General features: G+C 38.5%; 1 protein-coding gene across 5 annotated transcripts in view; it reads left to right on the top strand.

Moving 5' to 3' along the window:
* The window catches only part of SHTN1 (shootin 1), a 118,049-nt gene that overhangs the window by 49,652 nt on the left and 49,236 nt on the right, over positions 1 to 19,161 (top strand). For all 5 annotated transcript variants that reach the window (XM_056120682.1, XM_056120683.1, XM_056120684.1 and 2 more), the window contains 4 exons: positions 930 to 1,011; positions 4,156 to 4,250; positions 10,075 to 10,221; positions 15,417 to 15,570. In XM_056120682.1, coding sequence (XP_055976657.1) covers positions 930 to 1,011; positions 4,156 to 4,250; positions 10,075 to 10,221; positions 15,417 to 15,570 — 478 coding nt within the window. The remainder of the gene's footprint in view (positions 1 to 929; positions 1,012 to 4,155; positions 4,251 to 10,074; positions 10,222 to 15,416; positions 15,571 to 19,161) is intronic.

Raw genomic sequence — 19,161 nt, 5'->3', positions numbered from 1 at the left:
ATTCTGATCTTGGATTTTATCACTCCAGCGTATATCCATTCATAGTACAATTTATAGTATTTTCAGATTTTTTTAAACTATAGAAATGTACCTTTTTTTAAAAAAAATTCAACATAAGGTATTTGAAAATGTATTCACCTTGGTTTGGTATGACTATTTTAAAATAAACATAATTCTTAACTACCTTATGATAGTCTTTTCTCTTGATAGGTGGGTGCCAAATTATTTTACAAATTTATGTTTTCACATCTGTTTTACATAACCAAAAATCATCAAGTTGTCTTATTTTAAAAGAATTCATTCAAAGGATGGAAGCACATGCCTTACATACAGAGGCCCTGAGTTTGTTCTCTGATACCCTATGGTCCTCCAGCTCTATGGGGTGCCACAGCACTACTGGGCTTGAACCACAGTGCACTGATGTGTCTGAGCAAGAAAGTTCCAGACCTGCACAGCTGAATCAGATGCTTCTGAGGGAGACCCCTCACCCTTGAACCACTGCTGGAGAGGATACCTCCCAAATTCATGTGTGTTTCATTTAAGCCAAATTTTATCACAGTTTAAAACAAATCACATGTTTGATATAGGATCTCTAAATTTCTCATTGATTTTATGGGTGTTTTGTGGTAAGATTTTTGCATTAAAACTAATTAGTCCTTTACATTGGACAGCGAGTACACTGCCATGTTTAAGGACCAATGTCATTTGGAATATTTCCCTTACTTCTGTGCCAAATATGTATTTTATCATAAATAATTATAGTTGAGGCTTTAAGAAGAGCTTCAGCAAAAGTCTAACATAATGAAGCCAATTGTTGCTTCAAATTATAACTTCATATTGAAAGGTAAATAAGGAGTTTGAGCGTCACATTACCGTGTCATGTTTTATAATTTTGGTTGTCTTCTTCCCTTGAAATTTTATATTTATAGGTCAATAAAGTTAAACAAGAAAAAGCTGTTCTAAACTCTGAAGTTCTTGAACAGAGAAAAGTTTTAGAAAAATGTAATAGAGGTATGTATTTCTAGTCTTTTCTCAAATGTATACATTATTTTGTTTGCTTGTCACTGTCACTGTCCTCCCATTGTTCATTCATTTGCTCGAGCGGGCCCAGTAATGTCTCCATTGTGTCAATTGTTACTGTGTTTGGTATATCAAATATGTCACAGGTAGCTTGCCAGGCTTTGCCATGTGGGCGAGATACTCACAGTAGTTTGCTGGGCTCTTCAAGAGGGATGGAAGAATTGAATCCAGGTTGGCCATGTTGGCCGCTTGCAAGGGAAACGCCCTACCACTGTGCTATCGTTCCAGCCCTTTGTTTGTTTGCATATATTTTACTACATAAACGTTTTTTAAAAATTCATTAACTATTTAAACACTGTAGTTTACAAAGTTGTTCATTATACAGTTATTTCCAGCATTCATTGTTCCAGCACCATTTCCACCACCAGTGTGACCTTCCCTACACCATTTTCCCCAGTTTCCCACCCATTCCCCACATCTGCCCCCTTTGCAGGCACCGAATCATTCATTTATATTACTTGTTACAACAGAATGGCTAATGGAATGATAAAAAGATATTGCGGTAAAATAATATTTGTGAAAATTGTTTTATCTTACAATGGGGTCATTAACTATCCGAGACAAGCAAGCAATGCCAGAGTATAGAAAGCTAATTTTAAGGGTAGAGCGCTTTTAAATTAAAAGCTGTTCTCTTTGTTCGCTCCGTTCCCCCTTAGCTAGACTCTTTCTTGGTTCAAAAGGTGGAAGAGTGAAACAAACCTTTCATATTCAGAACCTTCCTTGCTTGTTATTGGTATAATCCAACTCTGCATCATTTATGAATTGAGATTTGGAGTAAAGGGCCTTGTAGTTAATTCGAATATTTCCTTAGCTTGCGGCATTGAAAGAGATAGAAATACTTGATGCACTGTGCTAGATACTGAAGGATATACGAAGGTTAATCGCATGAACCTTGCCTTCAGAGAGCTCTCTCTCAAGAAAGAGAAGCATTATATAGAGACATACAGGACTGGGACCAACCTAATCTAGAGGTATTATTTTAATACATACAGGATTGGCCCAACCTATTTAGAGGTATTATTTTATGCAATCAAGGGATCAACTTGATTTCTTCAGAATCAAGTGAGGAGTTTCAAGACAGCAAAAACAATTCACTTCTTATTAAGCATTCTGAACGTAGGAGAGTGTCAGTTATCTTACCCAATGCTTCACATATTCATAGCCTTTGTTTTCTTCATGAAATTTCCTTTTAAAATAGATCTGAAAATCATTTGGCTCCCAGGGATCTGTATTTCACATCACAAGCCAGCACTTACCTTGCCTTACTAAGACTCTTCGTCTTTCCTTCTAGGAGAAAGATTTATAGAGTGCAGAGTTGGAAATTCTATGTCATTACACAGCAAACCAGTCCTTAGCCAGTTAGGACTGAAGTGCCTTGGCGGAGCCTTGTGTGAAAGCAGCCATTAGGGAAGCCTTCCTAAAGATTTATTGATAGGACTCAGCTCAGAGTTGAAAGGGCCTCGCCAGAGGCAGATGGCGAAGCCAGTGTGTGGCATCTACCTATCTATGTTGTACCTAATTTATAATGGCCCCATCTCTCCCCCCATTCTGTCTATAGACCCAAAAGCAAAGAATTAGAGTTGACAAAGACCTTCCTTTGATGATTCAGCCCTACATGTATTCTTTATTTTTATTTTTTTGCTTTTTGGGTCACACCCGACAATACACAGGGGTTCCTTCTGGATCTGCTCTCAGGAATTACTCCTGACAGTGCTTGGGGGACCATATGGGATGCTGGGAATCAAACCCGGGTCGGCCATGTGCAAGACAAATGCCCTACCCGCTGTGCTATTGCTCCAGCTTCCCTACATGTATTCTTTATTATTTTTAATTTTCCCTTGTCATTAAGTTGCCTTTTATTTATTTAATTTTTAATTTTTAAAGTCATTTTTATTTAACTAAGAATCAAGAGTTAACAAAGATTTTGATTGTTGGAGTTTTAGGCCAATAATATTTCAATATCAATCTCGTCACCAGAATCACCTTCTCTTCACATATACCTATATTCCCTGTCTCCACATACTCTCCCCTGACTCCCACATACTCTACGCCTCCACCCCATCTGCCACCTTGACAAATACATTACAGAGTTCAGTGGGTGCAGATTAGGTCTCATGTTTTCAGTGTTATTGAGTCTGTGCATTGCATATATAACTATATCACCCAAACATGGAGAACATTTAAAAATTATTTACAACTATTAAAAATAATTTAAAGATAAAATAATTAAAAAAATAAAAACAAAAGTATTTGTTTTTAATCTAGTAGTAATTTTTTGTTTTTGTTTGGGGGCCACACCTAACAGTGCTCAGGGCTTACTTTTGGCTCTGCACTCAGGAATTATTCCTGCCTGTGCTTGGGGGACCCTGTAGGATCAATCCTGGATTGGCTGAATGCAAGGCAAGCATACTATCCACTGTTAATATCTTTCCAGCTCATCCAATTGTGTATTTTTGGTGGAAACTTTGTATTTCTATAGATAAAGGAGGAAGAGAAATCTCAATATTTATAATCCAGAGTGAGTGCATATGGTAAGTTTCTGTACGTGTTCATGCTTTGTTCTCTTAGGACATGAATGATTTCATATTTATTGCCAATTTGACACTTAAAAACACTTTTCTTGCGATGATAAAGACATAGCACAGGGGTTAATGTGTTTGCCTTGAACATGCCTGAACTTAGTTAGATCCCTTGAATTGCATGTAGTTCCCTCAGCACCAAGAGTAAGCTCTGAGCACTGCTGGGTATGGCACAGAAGCAAAAGACAAAAGACTTAAAAAATAAAAAGGTTTTATTGGGCAAGAGATGGAACTTGGGATAGAGAACTTGCCTTGCATGTGAGGGATTAATTCCCAGATGAAAAAGAAAAGGGGGTCTTATCTGTTTGTAGTTGAACCAGCAATAGATGAGGATGCTTCTATGCCTGTTACAAATCTCTACAATACCATTTTCATCCATCACTTGTATCACTTGTCATCTTGTTGCTCATCGATTTGCTCGAGTGGGTGCCTGTCACGTCTCCATTTGTCCAATCTCTGAGGCGTAGAATCATTTTCTTTTCCTTGTTTTATTAAGTGTCTATGCTAGCAGTAGAAGAGTATGAGGAAATGCAAGTAAATTTGGAGCTTGAGAAGGACCTTCGAAAGAAAGCTGAGTCATTTGCACAAGAGGTGAGTATGTTGCAGCGACTGAATTTTTCATTTTTATGTTTTTAAGATCTTTGCAGGTCAACAAGTCAAGTTTTTGAAAATTTGAACTAAAAACTTATCACTTTGAATTAAGCATCAGTAATTTAAGGCAGTAGCTATGGGATATTATCACGTTCTTAAAAGTTGATGTCCAAGATTGAGGTTTAAATTTGGACCATGTCAGTCAGTTACTAGTTATATGACCTTGAGAAACCCTTGACCTCCTAGATGTTCACTTTTGTTTTCTTCATTTAGTAATGATACTATAACAACCTGATGAATTTTAAAATCAAATGACATGATATTTAAAAAATCTTTTCGTAAACTAAAACATGTTATAAAGTGGGAAGGAATTCTATTTAAGGATACCCGTAACTTGTGATGGAAAGTCCAGGTTGAGTGTGGGATTTCTTTGAGTTTCAAATAGCCTTAAGAGTCTAAGTTACATCTCTATGTATCATCTCAAATAACAGTATCATGGTATTAGTATTTCTCTTTAGCCAATCCCAGTTCTCTCATTAAGTGAGTTGTTATTGCCAGACCATGCATCCATTGTCTGTCTTTCACCACAGCAATAATTTCCTCTTACAAGCAAGATAAACTCTGAGCTTCTCGTATTCCAACTTACCTTTGTTGACATGCAGTCGTTGGGTATTCCATGACTCTGGGACTGATTTCCAGCAAATGACGAAAGTCCAGTTGACTGAACTATAACACGTCATGATGGAGAGTTTATCTCTGCCTGAGATTTCCATCTTGGGTAAATGTCCTAAATCTTTCTTCAGACTGTAGATTGAAGGAAAGTATCCGAGAAAATGTAAAACAGACTTAGTTGTAGATATCCAAGACATAGAAGAAAGGCAAAGCACCACATAACGGGAATGACCTTTGAAAATTGGATTATGGTTTTGTTTAGCACTTGAATGTAGATGTGGCAGTAAACTCTATTAAAGGTATAATCCAGGAAGATCTGATTTGAAATATTCTGGTTAATTTTATTCAGAGTTTAATGAAAGGTGAATAAATCTTTTTTATACTTAAAAAGAAAAAAGGAATTGACTTATGTTGGAGGCCTTTGGAAGAAGCTGCAGCAACAATATATAAATAATGGAACTAAATAAAGAGATGAGGGCAAGAGTGAGTTAAGATAATGTGAAGATGTCTCTGTTACCAAATGAAAAGATTGACCGAGTTTGACCCAAATACAAGGATATAATTTTGAGAGACATTTTAAGTTTTTTATCAGTTTATACAATGGTGTTAGAATGCAGTGTTGCCGAGAAAAAATTGAAGGTCATGCAATAGCAGAGAAGATAGATGAAAGAAGTAAAGTTTCACTAAAAATACATAAATGAATGACACACTCTGCCGTTCACCCGCTACTGATTGGAGAAAACAATAATGTTCACATGTTGACCCAGAATAAGGAAATGGAATTTTGAAGAGGGCACAAAGAACAATGTTTTTTGCTGGTAGCACACACATTTACATCAGTGCTCAATGATTTCACAATTTATCTAAACAGTAATAAGAAGAAAATTCATCTTTTAAATAGTGCTGGAATGGAACCAGTCTATCTTTCCTTTTCTATGGCTTATAGTTTCTCATGCTGTAGTTTAGCAAGAGAGGTACGGTCTTTGCCTTTTGTTCCTAAGTATATTCAATAAACCTCAAGTCAGATACAGCTTATACTGGGAATATAATGTGAAAGAAATCAGGTACAATCATGGCCCTTGTGGAACTTGCAATCTAGGTTTCAGAAACTAACTTTAAATTTTATTTATTTATTTATTTATTTATTTATTTTACTGGGCTGTGATAGCACAGCGGTAGGGCGTTTGCCTTGCGCGTGACTGACCCAGCTAAGCCAGGTTCAATTCGTCTGCCCCTCTCGGAAAGCCCAGCAAGCTACCGAAAGTATCTCGCCTGCATGGAAAAACCTGGCAAGCTACCCATGATGTATTCGATATGCCAAACACAGTAACAACAATTCTCAAAATGGAGACGTTACTGGGCCTGCTTGAGCAAATCCACGGACAGTGGGAGAACAGTGCTATTTTTCATTTTATTTTATTTTATTTTTTTATTAGTGAAACACTATGAGGTATAGTTGTAGACTTACAAACTTTCATGATTGGGTTTCAGTTATACAGTGATCGAGTATCCCTCCACTAGTGCCCATTCTTCACCACCAATGATCCCAGTAACCCTCCCCACCCATCCCATCCTCCCCCACCCCACGCCTCTGTGGCAGGACATTCCCTTTTGCTCACTCTTTCCTTTAGGGTGTTGTAGTTTGCAATAGAGGTACTGAGTGGCCATCATCTAACTTTAAATTTTAATTTAATATATATGTCTTGTAAATTTTACATATATATCTTGTAAAAATACATATATGTATATGAAAATATGTATATATACCTTATAAAATACAAACAGTTCTCACATGTATAAAGCAAAAGCTAACAGTTTCTTTCATAATTTCACTTGTTCATTAAAAAAAAAACCCAAAACATAATTATCATCAGAAGGACAGTTGGTTTCATAACTATGTTAAATATTTGTCACTGTCACTGTCCTCCGGTTGTTCATCGATTTGCTCGAGTGGGCCCAGTAACATTGTGGGACTTGTTACTGTGTTTGGCATATCAAATACATCATGGGGAGCTTGCCAGGCTTTGCCGTGCAGGTGAGACAATGTCAGTAGCTTGCCGGGTTCTCTGAGGGGGGCAGAGGAATTAAACTCGGGTCGGTCATGTTGGCTGCGTGTAAGGTAGACGTGGCTACCCGTTGTGCTATCGCTTCAGCCCAAATATTTGTAGTTCTTCAAAATAATTCAGATTGTAATAAGACTTCTTTAAAAATATATATAAAGTTACATATTATATATATATATCTATATATACACACACACACACATATACACACACATACAGAGAGATAGATAGATATGTGCTTGGCTTTTTTGGTCACACCTAGCAGTGCTCAGCGGTTACTCCTGGCTCTGTACTCAGAAAAATACTCCTGTCAGTACACGAGGGACCATATGGGATGCTGGGATGAAACTCAGGTTGGCCATGTGAATGGCAAATGCCTTACCCTCTGGAATATCGCTTTGGCCCATAAGTTTTGCCTTCCTCTTTTGTCTTAAATTATGGTTAACATTCAACATGTAGTCCAGTGTCATGTGAGACTATTACAAAATCAGTCCTTGAGGTTGAAGAGCTAGTACATTAGGGAAGACATTTGCTTGGCTTGTGTCTGATCCAGGTTCAATGCCCAGCATCACATACGGTACTCAAATCCTGCCAGGAGTGATCCCTGAGCAAGAGCCAGGAGTAAGTTCTGAGCACTGCTTGGTATGGCCAAAAACGGAAAAGGAAAAAAGAAATCATTTCTTGGGAAGGAACATGGCTCAGTGGTAAAGCTCATGTCTTGAATGTGTACGGTCCTGGGTTCAAACTGCAAATGGAAAAGGAGATCAAGTTTTATCTTTCATTCCCTTAAACAACTTAGATAATATTTCAGTGTTATTTAGGAAGACTGGCTTATATAAGTAATGACATTGGATTTTATTTGTCTTTGAAATTATTTGTGAAATTTTGAAATCTGTGATATTATTTGTCTGTTATGAAGCCCACGTCATAACTCCAACCATCGAGTTCAAAGCAAATTCAGTGTTGCTTGATAACAGACTTTTTTTTTTAAATACATGTGCTGATGGTAGCTGGGTGTCCCATGTTATTTGACTCCCAGCTCACTGCCTCTGTTCCAGTTACGTCCACTGCTCCATACCCACCAACCTCCCAGAGCACTGAAAATAAATGGGCTCACTTTCATGGGCTCAGAGAACTTCATTCACTTCAAATGCTATTTTTAATCTCTTTTGCTGAGTAGGGGTGGGGGACAGTAGTTTTTAAGAAATGATAAGAGACCCCAACCAGTTAAACTGCTTCTTTTTTCCCTCACATTTTTCCCTTTCTTTAAAGAATCACTATGAGATACAGTTACAGACTTACAAACTTTCATGATTACATTTCAGTCATACAATGATGGAGTACCCATTCTTCCACCATTGCCCATTCTCCACCACCAATGTTTCCAGTATCCCTCCTGCCTCCCCCACCCCACCTCCAGCCTCTGTGGCAGGCTCATTCCCTTTTACTCTCTCTCCTTTTGGGTGTTTTGGTTTGCAGTATAGGTAGTAAGTGGTCATCAAGTTTGGTCCACAGTATACTTTCAGCACACATCCCAAGCGAGCCCTCCAAGCATCATTTACTTAGTAGTCCCTTCTCTATCCCAGCTGCCTCACATGCTGGGGGGGGGGGGGGGGGGGGAAGCCAACCAGTTAAGTTTCAAGAGAGAAAGGCATATAATAGAAGTTACTGTAATAACAATGGTGACTTAGCACAATTGGTAATATTTTCCTGGTATGTCAGTACTTCTGGTATCACTGTTCTCCAACCAGGTATTTTGTGCACTTGTACACACACACACACACACACACACACACACACACACACACACACTCACTCACTCACAGTACCTTCCTGTCTCATTCATATCTAGAAATTAAGCGATAGATGGAAGGAAAATGTAAATGGCACATGAAATATTTACTCTGGTTTTAGGGCACCCCTAGTCGTTTTCAGGTGTGTGCTTGGGGGTCACTCCTAGTGGCGTGGGAGTGGGGAGAGACTTCAGTTCCAGAGTCCATCACTTGCACGGCTAGCACCTTGACCCCTATGTTCTTTCTCCTGTCCATAAATTACACATTAAAATGTGGTTGAGAGGCTGAAATTGTGAAGTTCTACTATAAAATAGGCCTCATTTCGCAGGTTTAACAAACTTGACATATTTGGATTCAGCCATTTGCTAAATTGTGTAGGATGTTAATGAAAAGAAATAACAGGCACAGACAGAAACTAACGTTTCCAATCATGTAAGGTTGTGAAGGTTAAATGAATAATGCTGTGAGTTGTTTTATAGAGTGCTTGACAAATATTAGGATAGCTTTCCCCCTTCTTTTTACCCTTCAACTGTTAAATGCTTTTGTCCATTCTGGGGTAAAGTTCATTGGCATGAAACAAAACATCAGATGTAGTAAATAACAGATCAATCAGGCGAGTATGAATCTGAGCTTGTAAATCAGACAAATCAAGTTTTAAATCTCTATATTCCCGTTTACATATGTTTTGGGAAAAGTTATTGTTTCCTGAACCTGAGGTAACTTATTTGTAAAACTGGGATAACAGTTTACATTATTGTAATCATTGTTGAAATGATTAAAATAACACATAAAATATTTAATAAGGTGCCTGGAATAATAATGCTATAATAATAATGTTATACATTTATAACATTATTGTTATATTATATATTATATATTATATATACATATTTTATATATTATATATACATATTATAACAATAATGTTATACACTTATAATGTTACAATGTTATAAATCTTAGCTACTCTTGTTATATTAGTGCTACTTTTAATGCTACTTAATGATACTATTATTATCAATAGAATTTAAAGCTATAAAAACTATTAAAGACTCAGAGGGCTAAGTAATTGTGTCTCTACCATTTTGGGGTCAAGGAAAAGGTCAAGGTTATTTAAGTTATATAAAGGTTCTGAGTGAGATCAGACCAAGCTCTAATTTTAAAAATGTCATATACTATACAGTTCAGAAATTGGCATTTAGTTTTTTAAATTAAAACTCCACATACCACCTTTTGTACAGCTGTAATTGATATGTTTGAGGCTGATTGGAATATCTTTTAAATTAACTTTTGCAGATGTTCATTGAACAAAACAAGCTCAAGAGACAAAGCCATCTCCTGCTTCAGAGCTCTGCTCCTGATCAGCAGCTTTTGAAGGCTTTAGATGAAAATGCAAAACTCACCCAACTCCTGGAAAAGGAGCGAATTCATCATCAGCAAAAGGTAACCGATTTTCTTCTGCTATTTTGACGCACATAGACCTAGAGCACTTACATATGCACATAACGCCTTTAAAATGAGAGAATATAAAATAAGGAATTTATCATGGCATGTGATGCCTGAATTATCAAATCTTTCCAGTCACCTTTTAGAAAAAAATAGCTACCAAGTAAACATTTATCATCCAGCTAAAAATGTTTTGCACTCTGCTAGAGATGTTAAATGTGCAGAGGGGTAAGAAGAAGTGAGGGAAAGACAGAGAAAGTCAGATAGTGCACGTAATGCACAGTCTGAAAATCGGTGAGTTGATTGTGTTTGGGGAAATTGCTTATGCTAGGAGAGTGTATTAGTTTCCAAAGAGCTTGTTGAGGGCATAGGTTTTATTCAAAGAGGGAGGAAAAGAAACGTCCATGTTAGTGGTAATTGCTTGCTTAGAGAAAATTTCTGATTTTGTAAACTTGCCCAAATGTATATATTTAAATACTTCCTAAGTGGTGATTTCAGTTTGTTGGAGTGGAGCTATTCCAGCTGACACAACCTACTTCTAGGTGCGAGGCGAACGGATAGTCATCTTGGTAGGTGAGAAAGAGGAGGCGGGAGAGGAGGAGAGGTGAAGGGGTGGAACAAAAGCTTTCAAATTAAAGAAACCACTTAAGAAAAATTGCATCAATATTTATAAGACTTTCAGTGCACCTCGTTGGGGAAAGAAAGGCTGTTAGCAGCTGTTTGCTACCACCTGTCAAAATCTCTTTAAATAACAATATTGACGTTTAATCCTTGGAAGTTTCTGAAGTTTTACCAAGTTGGATCATACATTAGAGTTGATTTCTTTTCCTTAATAGGATGTGTGCGTGTGTGTGTTTGTGAGGGAGTATGTGTATGTGTGTGTTTGTGTATGTGTGTGTGTGAGAGAGAGCGTGAGAGAGTGATTGAGAGGGAGAGAGAGGGAAAGAGAGAGGGAAAAAGTGTGTGTGTGTGTGTGTGTGTGTGTGTGTGTGTGTGTGTGTGTGTGTGTAAAACCTTTAGATGAATAAGGAGTCAGTACTTGTTCCTGAGAAAGAAAACTGAGGAATAGAGTGGAAGGGAAAAGATTTCTTCTTTTCCCCCACCCGTGCCTCCATACACAAGAACTTCTTTTTCAGATAATGAGAGAATTAAGAATATGTATTTGCAGTTAACCACTCTACTCAATAATACACGCCTTGAACCTACTGAATTCAGTTGACATAAGGGACTAAGTTGGTATATATGCACTTTGTTGAGAAAAAGGGAGAGGTACTGAAGATTAAAGTTATGACTCTGATTATAGCTATCAGTGCTCCTGAAACTGTTGTGCTGAAGTTATTCTGGATAATCATTAATCTGGATAATCATTCATATAAGTGGTTTAAGATATCTGTTAGTTATTTTGCAGATTCAAAATTTAAAGATAGCTGCAATATTTCTTATCATTGTAAAAACTAAAATTTGCCTTGTCATAAGTAAGTTTTAATTACAGAAGATTTTAAGGAAGAAAATTAAAATTACCCAGAAGTCCCATACTTCAGCACATATACAAACTTTATGTAACTTTGTGAATATATTTAAATGAAATTGTACCATTACATACTATTCTGCAACCTAATTTCTTTCAATTACAATATATCTTCCAATATCAGTGTGTATATTGAACCCTATAATTTTATTTATTTTTATATTTTTGTGGTCCACACCTCGCAGTACACAAAATGGCTCTGTACTTAGGGGTCACTCCCTGCAATGCTTGGGGTTCCATGGAACACCAAGGATTGACTTTGGGCCCCCCGGCATGCAAAGCATGCAAACTCATCCTTTACGCTATTTCCCAGGCCAGTGATTTTAGACTTTTACATAGTATTTAATGGACACACTTTCATTTATTAAATCAGTTATATTAGTGAATATATAGATCCAACTTTTCACTGTCACTAAAAAAAAAAGTCCGCAAATATATTTGAACATTTATCTTACTATTTCTTTTCTTCTTTTTTTGTTCTTGTTTTGGGGGGGTCACAGCTGGCAGTACTTGGGGCTTACTCCTGGCTCTGTTCTCAGGGAATATTCCTGCTGGTTCTCAGGGGACCATATGTGAATGGAACTGGGGTTAACCTTAAATACCTTAATCTCTGCCTTAAATACCTTAATCTCTGTACTGTCTCTCCTGAACATGTTATAAAAGTATTATTGCTTAATCAAAGGTAATTTCCTTCTTTTTTTGTTTTAGATTGTTGTTTTTGGGCCACACCCAGGTGTACCGGGGATTTACTGGCTCTGTGCTCATGGATTACTACTCCTGGTTTTAGGAGTGGTAATTTGTGGTCCATTCGAAATTGAACCTGGGTAGGCAGTGTGCCTTATGGGCTGTAAGCTTTCTAAGCCTCCTTTTTTTTGCTTTCTGGATTATACCTGGCAATGCACAGGGGTTACTCCTGGCTCTTCACTCAGGAATTGCTCCTGGTGGTGCTTAAGGAACCATATGGGATGCTGGGAATTGAACCGAGGTCGGCCGTGTGCAAGGCAAATGCCCTACCCACTGTGCTATTGCTCCAGCCCCTCTAAGCCTCCTTTCTCCCCTTTATATTTTTAAGTCTTTTGAGATGTATTATTAAATTGACCCCTCAGAGATTTTTTTCTAATTCAACATAAGTAAGCTTTTCTCTGAAAAAATGGAAATAAAATGACCAATATGTTTCAAAAGCATGTTTAGGTATTGTTTTATTTTCTTGACTCAAGTTTTAAAACTAAATTATTTGGGATATAAATGTATATTGAAATAAATAGCTGATAATCACTTTATCTTTACCCAGGCGTTTGTGTAGGTTGGGAGATAGGACTTTTCCATTAATACTGGGTCCACCAGGCCACGCAGCCCTGTCCCTCGGCCCTATATATGCCAGGGCCTTTGATCTCTCTGCCCATCGGTTTTTAAGATGAGTGGGATCTCTTTGCTGCGAAGTATGAAGTAAAGAAAACCAAGGGCCATAGATAGAGCTCAACAAGTTGGTACATGCTCTGCATGCACAAGGCCCAGGTTCATTCTCTGGCATTGTACTGTCCCCCAAGCTCTGTCAGAAGTGACCTCCTGAGCACTCAACTGAGAGTAGACCCTGAGCACTGCTGGGTATGACCCTGTGTAAATACGAAAGGGGGGGCAGCAGTGGCGTTCAGTCTCTCCCCGCTGTCCGTGTTCGGTAGTCTCAGGCCATTTCCCCCACCCCGGGGAGGTCAATGGAGATGCGCAGGTGAAAGAAGGAATGAGGGCCAAGTTGGTTGGTGTCAGTGGCAGTTCATTCCACTCTCCTCTCCATTCTCCTCTGGTTCTCCTCCTGCTTCTTCCTCCCCCATGCTACTTCATTCTCCTCCTCGATCCCTCTTCACTCTCCTTCTGGCTCTGGAATCTGGATCCCCCAGCCCACTCTTACAGTCTAGTTTAAATCCCCCAGCATGAGGGGTTGGGGTAACAATTACACATAGGTATCATCATACAATCAGCAATGTAAGGTCTTTCCCTCAGGGGAAGCTACTTCCAGGGCAGATTCTTATCCAGCAAGACAACTGGCCTAAAGGCAAATATGGGTGTGTTTCTCCTCTCCTTAGTCTAACAAACATATAAACATTCATAATATTAATCATTTTGTATGGGCACAGTAAGAAATACATTAAGCTTATAGAATTTCTCTCCTGGGGCCATCTGCATCTCAGACTGCAGTGCTCAGGCCAGATTAGTCTTTCTTATCCCTAGCAGGGTTCTATTTGTCCATGATCAAGCTCTTAACTTATAGTTAAATATCATGGCACTTTGGCTGGCCCATTTTGATGCCAGGGTAGCTCACAGCTTGCCCTGGGTCCATTCAGTCCCTCGTTGGGACCCTGCTTTGGGGGGTGCTAGGAACTAAGGTCAACTGAGGCTTACGTCGAGAAAGCAGGTGCCCAGGAGTGAATAATATTTGAAGCTAATTAAATCCCAAGTTACAAAAGCATAATATTAACTGTCGTCCTGTGTCTATACAAAAAAGGGCATTGCTTGAAAGTAAACTATTCAAGTAAGTAGACTATAAGAAGAGGGGAAAGACAATATTTCACTCATACATATAAAATCATAGGTTTCTGAGGAATCTGACCTTGCAAGTTAACAGAGTCTGATTAGGGGGGAAAGCTGATTAACTGGTTGGGGAAGAGAGCATAGAGAAGAGTTTACAGATGAACACAATGGAATGGAAGTGCCTCAGGAACATTGTGATAAACCTGAGCTCCTTGTGGCAAGGGAAACAGGACAAACGAATGTCATCATAAAACACTCAGAACTATATTCCAATAAACACAGAAGAATGGAGGTGCTTCAGGAGCACTGTGATAGGTAAAAGGTAAAGGTAAAGGCCCTCCCGTTGATCGTCGATTTGCTCGAGCGGGCCCAGTAACGTCTCCATTGGAGACTTTGTTGTTACTGTGTCTGGCATATCCAATACTCTCGGTAGCTTGCCAGGCTCTCCAAGAAGGGTGGAGGAATCGAACTCGGGTCGGCCATGTTGGCTACGTGCAAGGCAGACGCCCTACCCGCTGTGAGGGGCCAGAGTGATAGTACAGTTGGTAGGGCATTTGCTTTGCACTCAGCCTACCCAGGTTCCAACCTTGGCACCATATATGGTCCCCCAAGGAGCACTAGAAGTGATCCCTGAGCACAGAACCAGGATTAAGCCTTGAGCACTACCAAATATAGCACCCACCAAAAAAAAGAAGTAATGAAAAAGAAACAATTCAGTTATAATATTTACACATATGACCACAGATATAAAGCATAATATGCAGTAAAGGTAAAGGCAAGGTAAAGGCCCTCCCACTGATCATCGATTTGCTGGAGCGGGCCCAGTAACGTCTCCATTGGAAACTTTGTTGTTACTGTGTTTGGCATATCGAATACTCTCGGTAGCTTGCCGGGCTCTCTGAGAGGGGTGGAGGAATCGAACTCGGGTCGGCCATGTTGGCCGCTTGTAAGGCGAACACCCTACCTGCTGTGCTATCGCTCCAGCCCTGTAGCGAGGGAGAAAGGACAAACCAATGTTATCTTACATGACCCTAATAAGCTAACAACAAGACTGGGATTCCCCAACACCCTCCCACCTTTATTTTCTTTGACACAAGAAAAATTATGTTACTCATAAACTTCTGTTTACAACTTACAGGTTAAAGAATTAGAAGAGAAACTAGAAAATGAAACCCTCAACAAAGAGATACACAACCTCAAACAGCAACTGGAGATTCTAGAAGAAGATAAAAAAGAATTGGAATTGAAGTATCAGAGTTCTGAGGAGAAAGCCAGAAATTTAAAGCATTCTGGTAAGACGGTAATAGGCTTCTGTGTCTTCATATTAGTCTGGATCTTTCATACCCAGAACAAAACCCAAACATATAGATTTTAGTACAGAACAGTTAGTGATTTCTATAGAACAATATCAAGATTTCTTTTCAATGCCTTCATTTCTAAGTATTGCAAGTTAATAGAACAGCCACTGTAACGCAACATTTCTTAAGTATTTAGACTTCATTTTTGGATTCAGAACCTTTGTGAGCATTTCATATAGAATTAAGAGACAAAGATACCATTTAAATGGGAAGACCAAAATTTCAGCTCTTCCCGGGGTTTCAGAGACAAGTGTTCAATAAGTGCCTGATTTACTTTGTTCATTTCTGGGTGCATTTTAAAAGGGAATTAAACTTTTTAGGCTCACACTGCCTTTATCTTTGGTGTCTAATTATACACTTGAAATAATACTTTCGGAATCACACAATAAAATGGGCAACAATATATATATTAAATGGAAAAACTTTTAAAACACCAGGGGATACTTAAATCAAAAGATTTATTCATTCAATTCTAGAAGGCTTAACAGAAATGTGTGAGTTGGATTACTACACAGGGATAAGTAATAAGTTTCTGTTGGAAGGTAGGTAATTTCAGAAGGGAGGTCATTTCCTTTATAACGGCTTCAATATTCACTTCAGATATTTTTGGTTAATTTTATACTAGAATTTTGAAATCTGTATAGGAAAACTAAGTAGGCTTTCTCCTTTGAAAAATATTCAATGCCTTCTAGTCCACAATGAAAATACATTATTACAATTTATTTTTAAAAACTGGATCTGAAATTAAGAAGTATCCCATACTTTTCATGAATATCAGGAGTGCATGTAGGTAGCCAAAGCCTCTTTCATATAAACGAAAGGAAGTGTACTTAAATATCACTGGAGATATTTGAAATTCAGTTGCAAACATGTTTTATTTAGTGGTGTATGCCCTTTGTAGGCCTTAGGATGTTGTAAGAAATACAAAAGAAAGAAAACCATGCCTTTGTCCTTGAGAAATTCAGAGTCCTTTCGGAGAGAGAGACAGATGCATGTGAAATAACCGGAGGTTTCTTAACACAGGAAAGCATAGCTCACATTACCTATCTCATTGTTGAGGGTAAAAACAAGTGGTCTCTTCATGGGAGCATAATTAGTCAAGAAATAGTTGTGGAGAGAGAGATACCATGTCCTAGACATTTATTTACATGGTGATAAAAGTTTAAATTAAGTTCCTTTGAGTCAGGAACTATGTCTTGAGAGTGCTCAGCATATTTTTAAAAAAAATCTTATTGAGGTACTATAATTTACAATACTGTGATGATGGTTTCATGCATACATCATTCTAGCGCACCTGCCACCAATGTGCCCAATGCCCTCCGCCAAGATCCCTCTCCACCAAGATCCAAAGACCCCTCCCGTTCAAACTCCACTTCTCATCAGGAACTCAGTTCTCTGCACCAATTCTCCAGTTCTTTTGCCTTGGGCCATTTGTTATTCTTTTACTGTCACTGTCACTGTCCTCCTGTTGTTCATTTATTTGCTTGAGCGGGCTCAGTAATGTCTCCATTGTGACACTTGCTGCTGTGTTTGGCATTTCGAATTCATCACTGATATCTTGCCAGGCTTTGCTGTGCGGGCGAGATACTCTCGGTAGCTTTCTGGGCTCTCCGAGTGGGGTGGAGGAATCGAATCTGGGTCATCCAGGTCAGCTGCATACAAGGCAAACACCCTACCCACTGTGCTATCGCTCCAACCCTCTGTTGTCTTTAAATCTTACATGTGAGAGAATGCATTCTGTATGTATGCCCTTACTTCTGATTGCCTTCATTTAGCACAGTACCCTCTAGTTCCATCCATGTAGAGGTAAATGCCATGATTTTGTTCTTTCTTACAATTCTGTATATATACAACAACTTCTGGATCCATTCGTCCATAGTTGGGTATTTCAGTTATTTTCCTATCTTGTCTATGATACTAATAACTTAGAACCAGTGAACATAGGTGTTCCTATCTCCTTTTGAATTGATGTTTTTATTTTGGAGGTAGATGCCAAGAAGTGGTATGTCTGGGTTCTGTTCCTACTTTTTAAAGAACTGTCCATCACATTTTTAATAGAGGTTGAGCAAGACAGTGTTTCAATGATGAATTCCTTTCAGGAATTCAGGTTCCTTTCTCATCACAACCTGCCTACTCTGGCTCTTCCCAGAATTTTTGGTATAATCACAATATTGGTGCTTAGTTAATACCCATTCCATTAGTGACTTCAATGAAAAAATTATATTTCTAGATGTTCTTTAAAAGAGCAGAAACTTTTTTAAGTAAGAAAATCTGAGTTTGGTTAAAAATAAACAGTATAACATTTATGTTTTCTGAAGGAAGTTAACTGGAGGAGGAAAGTATGCTATTCAAATTATTTACAAATGTCAACTTTAAAATTAATTCTTGTGGCTGGAGTGATAGCCCAGCGGGAAGGGTGTTTGCCTTGCACCCCACTGACCAGGGTTCAATTCTCAGCATCCCTTATGGTCCCCTGAGCACCACCAGGGGTAAGTCCTGAGTGCATGAGCCAGGAGTAACCTCTGTGCATTGCGGGGTGTGACCCAAAAAACAAACAAAAATAAATAAATAAAATTAATTCTTGGCCCATCTAATCTTATAATCAAATATTAATAATTCCTTAGTACTTGAGAAGTTTATTTTGTTATTAAATATGTCTTCATCTTACATTCTTACTTCCCACCCATTCAGCCATTGTCTTAAGTTTTTCTTTTCTTTTTCAGCAAAAACGATAGAAATGCTGATATATAAAAGGCTTTGTGTTAGAAATAGTAGATGCAATGATAGAAAGTTTTCAAATTTCTAAAAAAGTTGGAAAGTTTCAATAGAATACTGTTGAGCTATTAAAAAGATTTTTTTGTCATTTGCAAGAAAATGAAAGAAGCTTAAAGAAATTATGCGAAGCTAAATACATAAAAGGAAACATGTATTGGATTATTTCACTTACATGTGCGAAAAATACAAGGATATTAAATTGATGAACAGAGAAAACACACAAACAAAGACAAACCAGTCTTGATTGAAATTAGAACTAACATTACCTGAGGAAGGGAAGGAGGGAGGAAGGAGGGCATGCTAAGGAGTGGTGTAAAAAATAATAAATCTGAGGCTGTAGAGATAATACAGCAGGTAGAGTGCTTGCTTCACATGCAGCTGACCCAGGTTCGATCCCCAGCATCCCTTATGATCCCCTGAGCACACCCCGCCCCCCCCAGAGTAATTCCTGAGTGCAGAGCCAGGAGTAACCTGGGAGCATCACTGGGTGTGGGACCCCTAAACCCAAAGTAAATAAATAAATCAAGTAGTAGATAATGAAATACTGTACAACTGGCGAGAGAGTCACTATCAGTATCACTATTCTCCCGTTGTTCATAGATTTGCTCGAGCGGGCACAGTAACGTCTCCATTGGAGACTTTGTTGTTACTGTGTTTGGCATATCGAGTACGTCACGGGTAGCTCTGCCGTGCGGGCGAGATACTCTTGGTAGCTTGCCGGGCTCTCCGAGAGGGGCAGAGGAATCGAAC

Source organism: Sorex fumeus, unplaced genomic scaffold (genome assembly GCF_029834395.1).
Source record: "Sorex fumeus unplaced genomic scaffold, SorFum_2.1 ptg000043l, whole genome shotgun sequence".
NCBI classification, from domain to species: Eukaryota; Metazoa; Chordata; class Mammalia; order Eulipotyphla; family Soricidae; genus Sorex; species Sorex fumeus.
The sequence above is the reverse complement of the archived record's forward strand: the minus strand, read 5'-3'. Positions and strand labels throughout refer to the sequence as shown.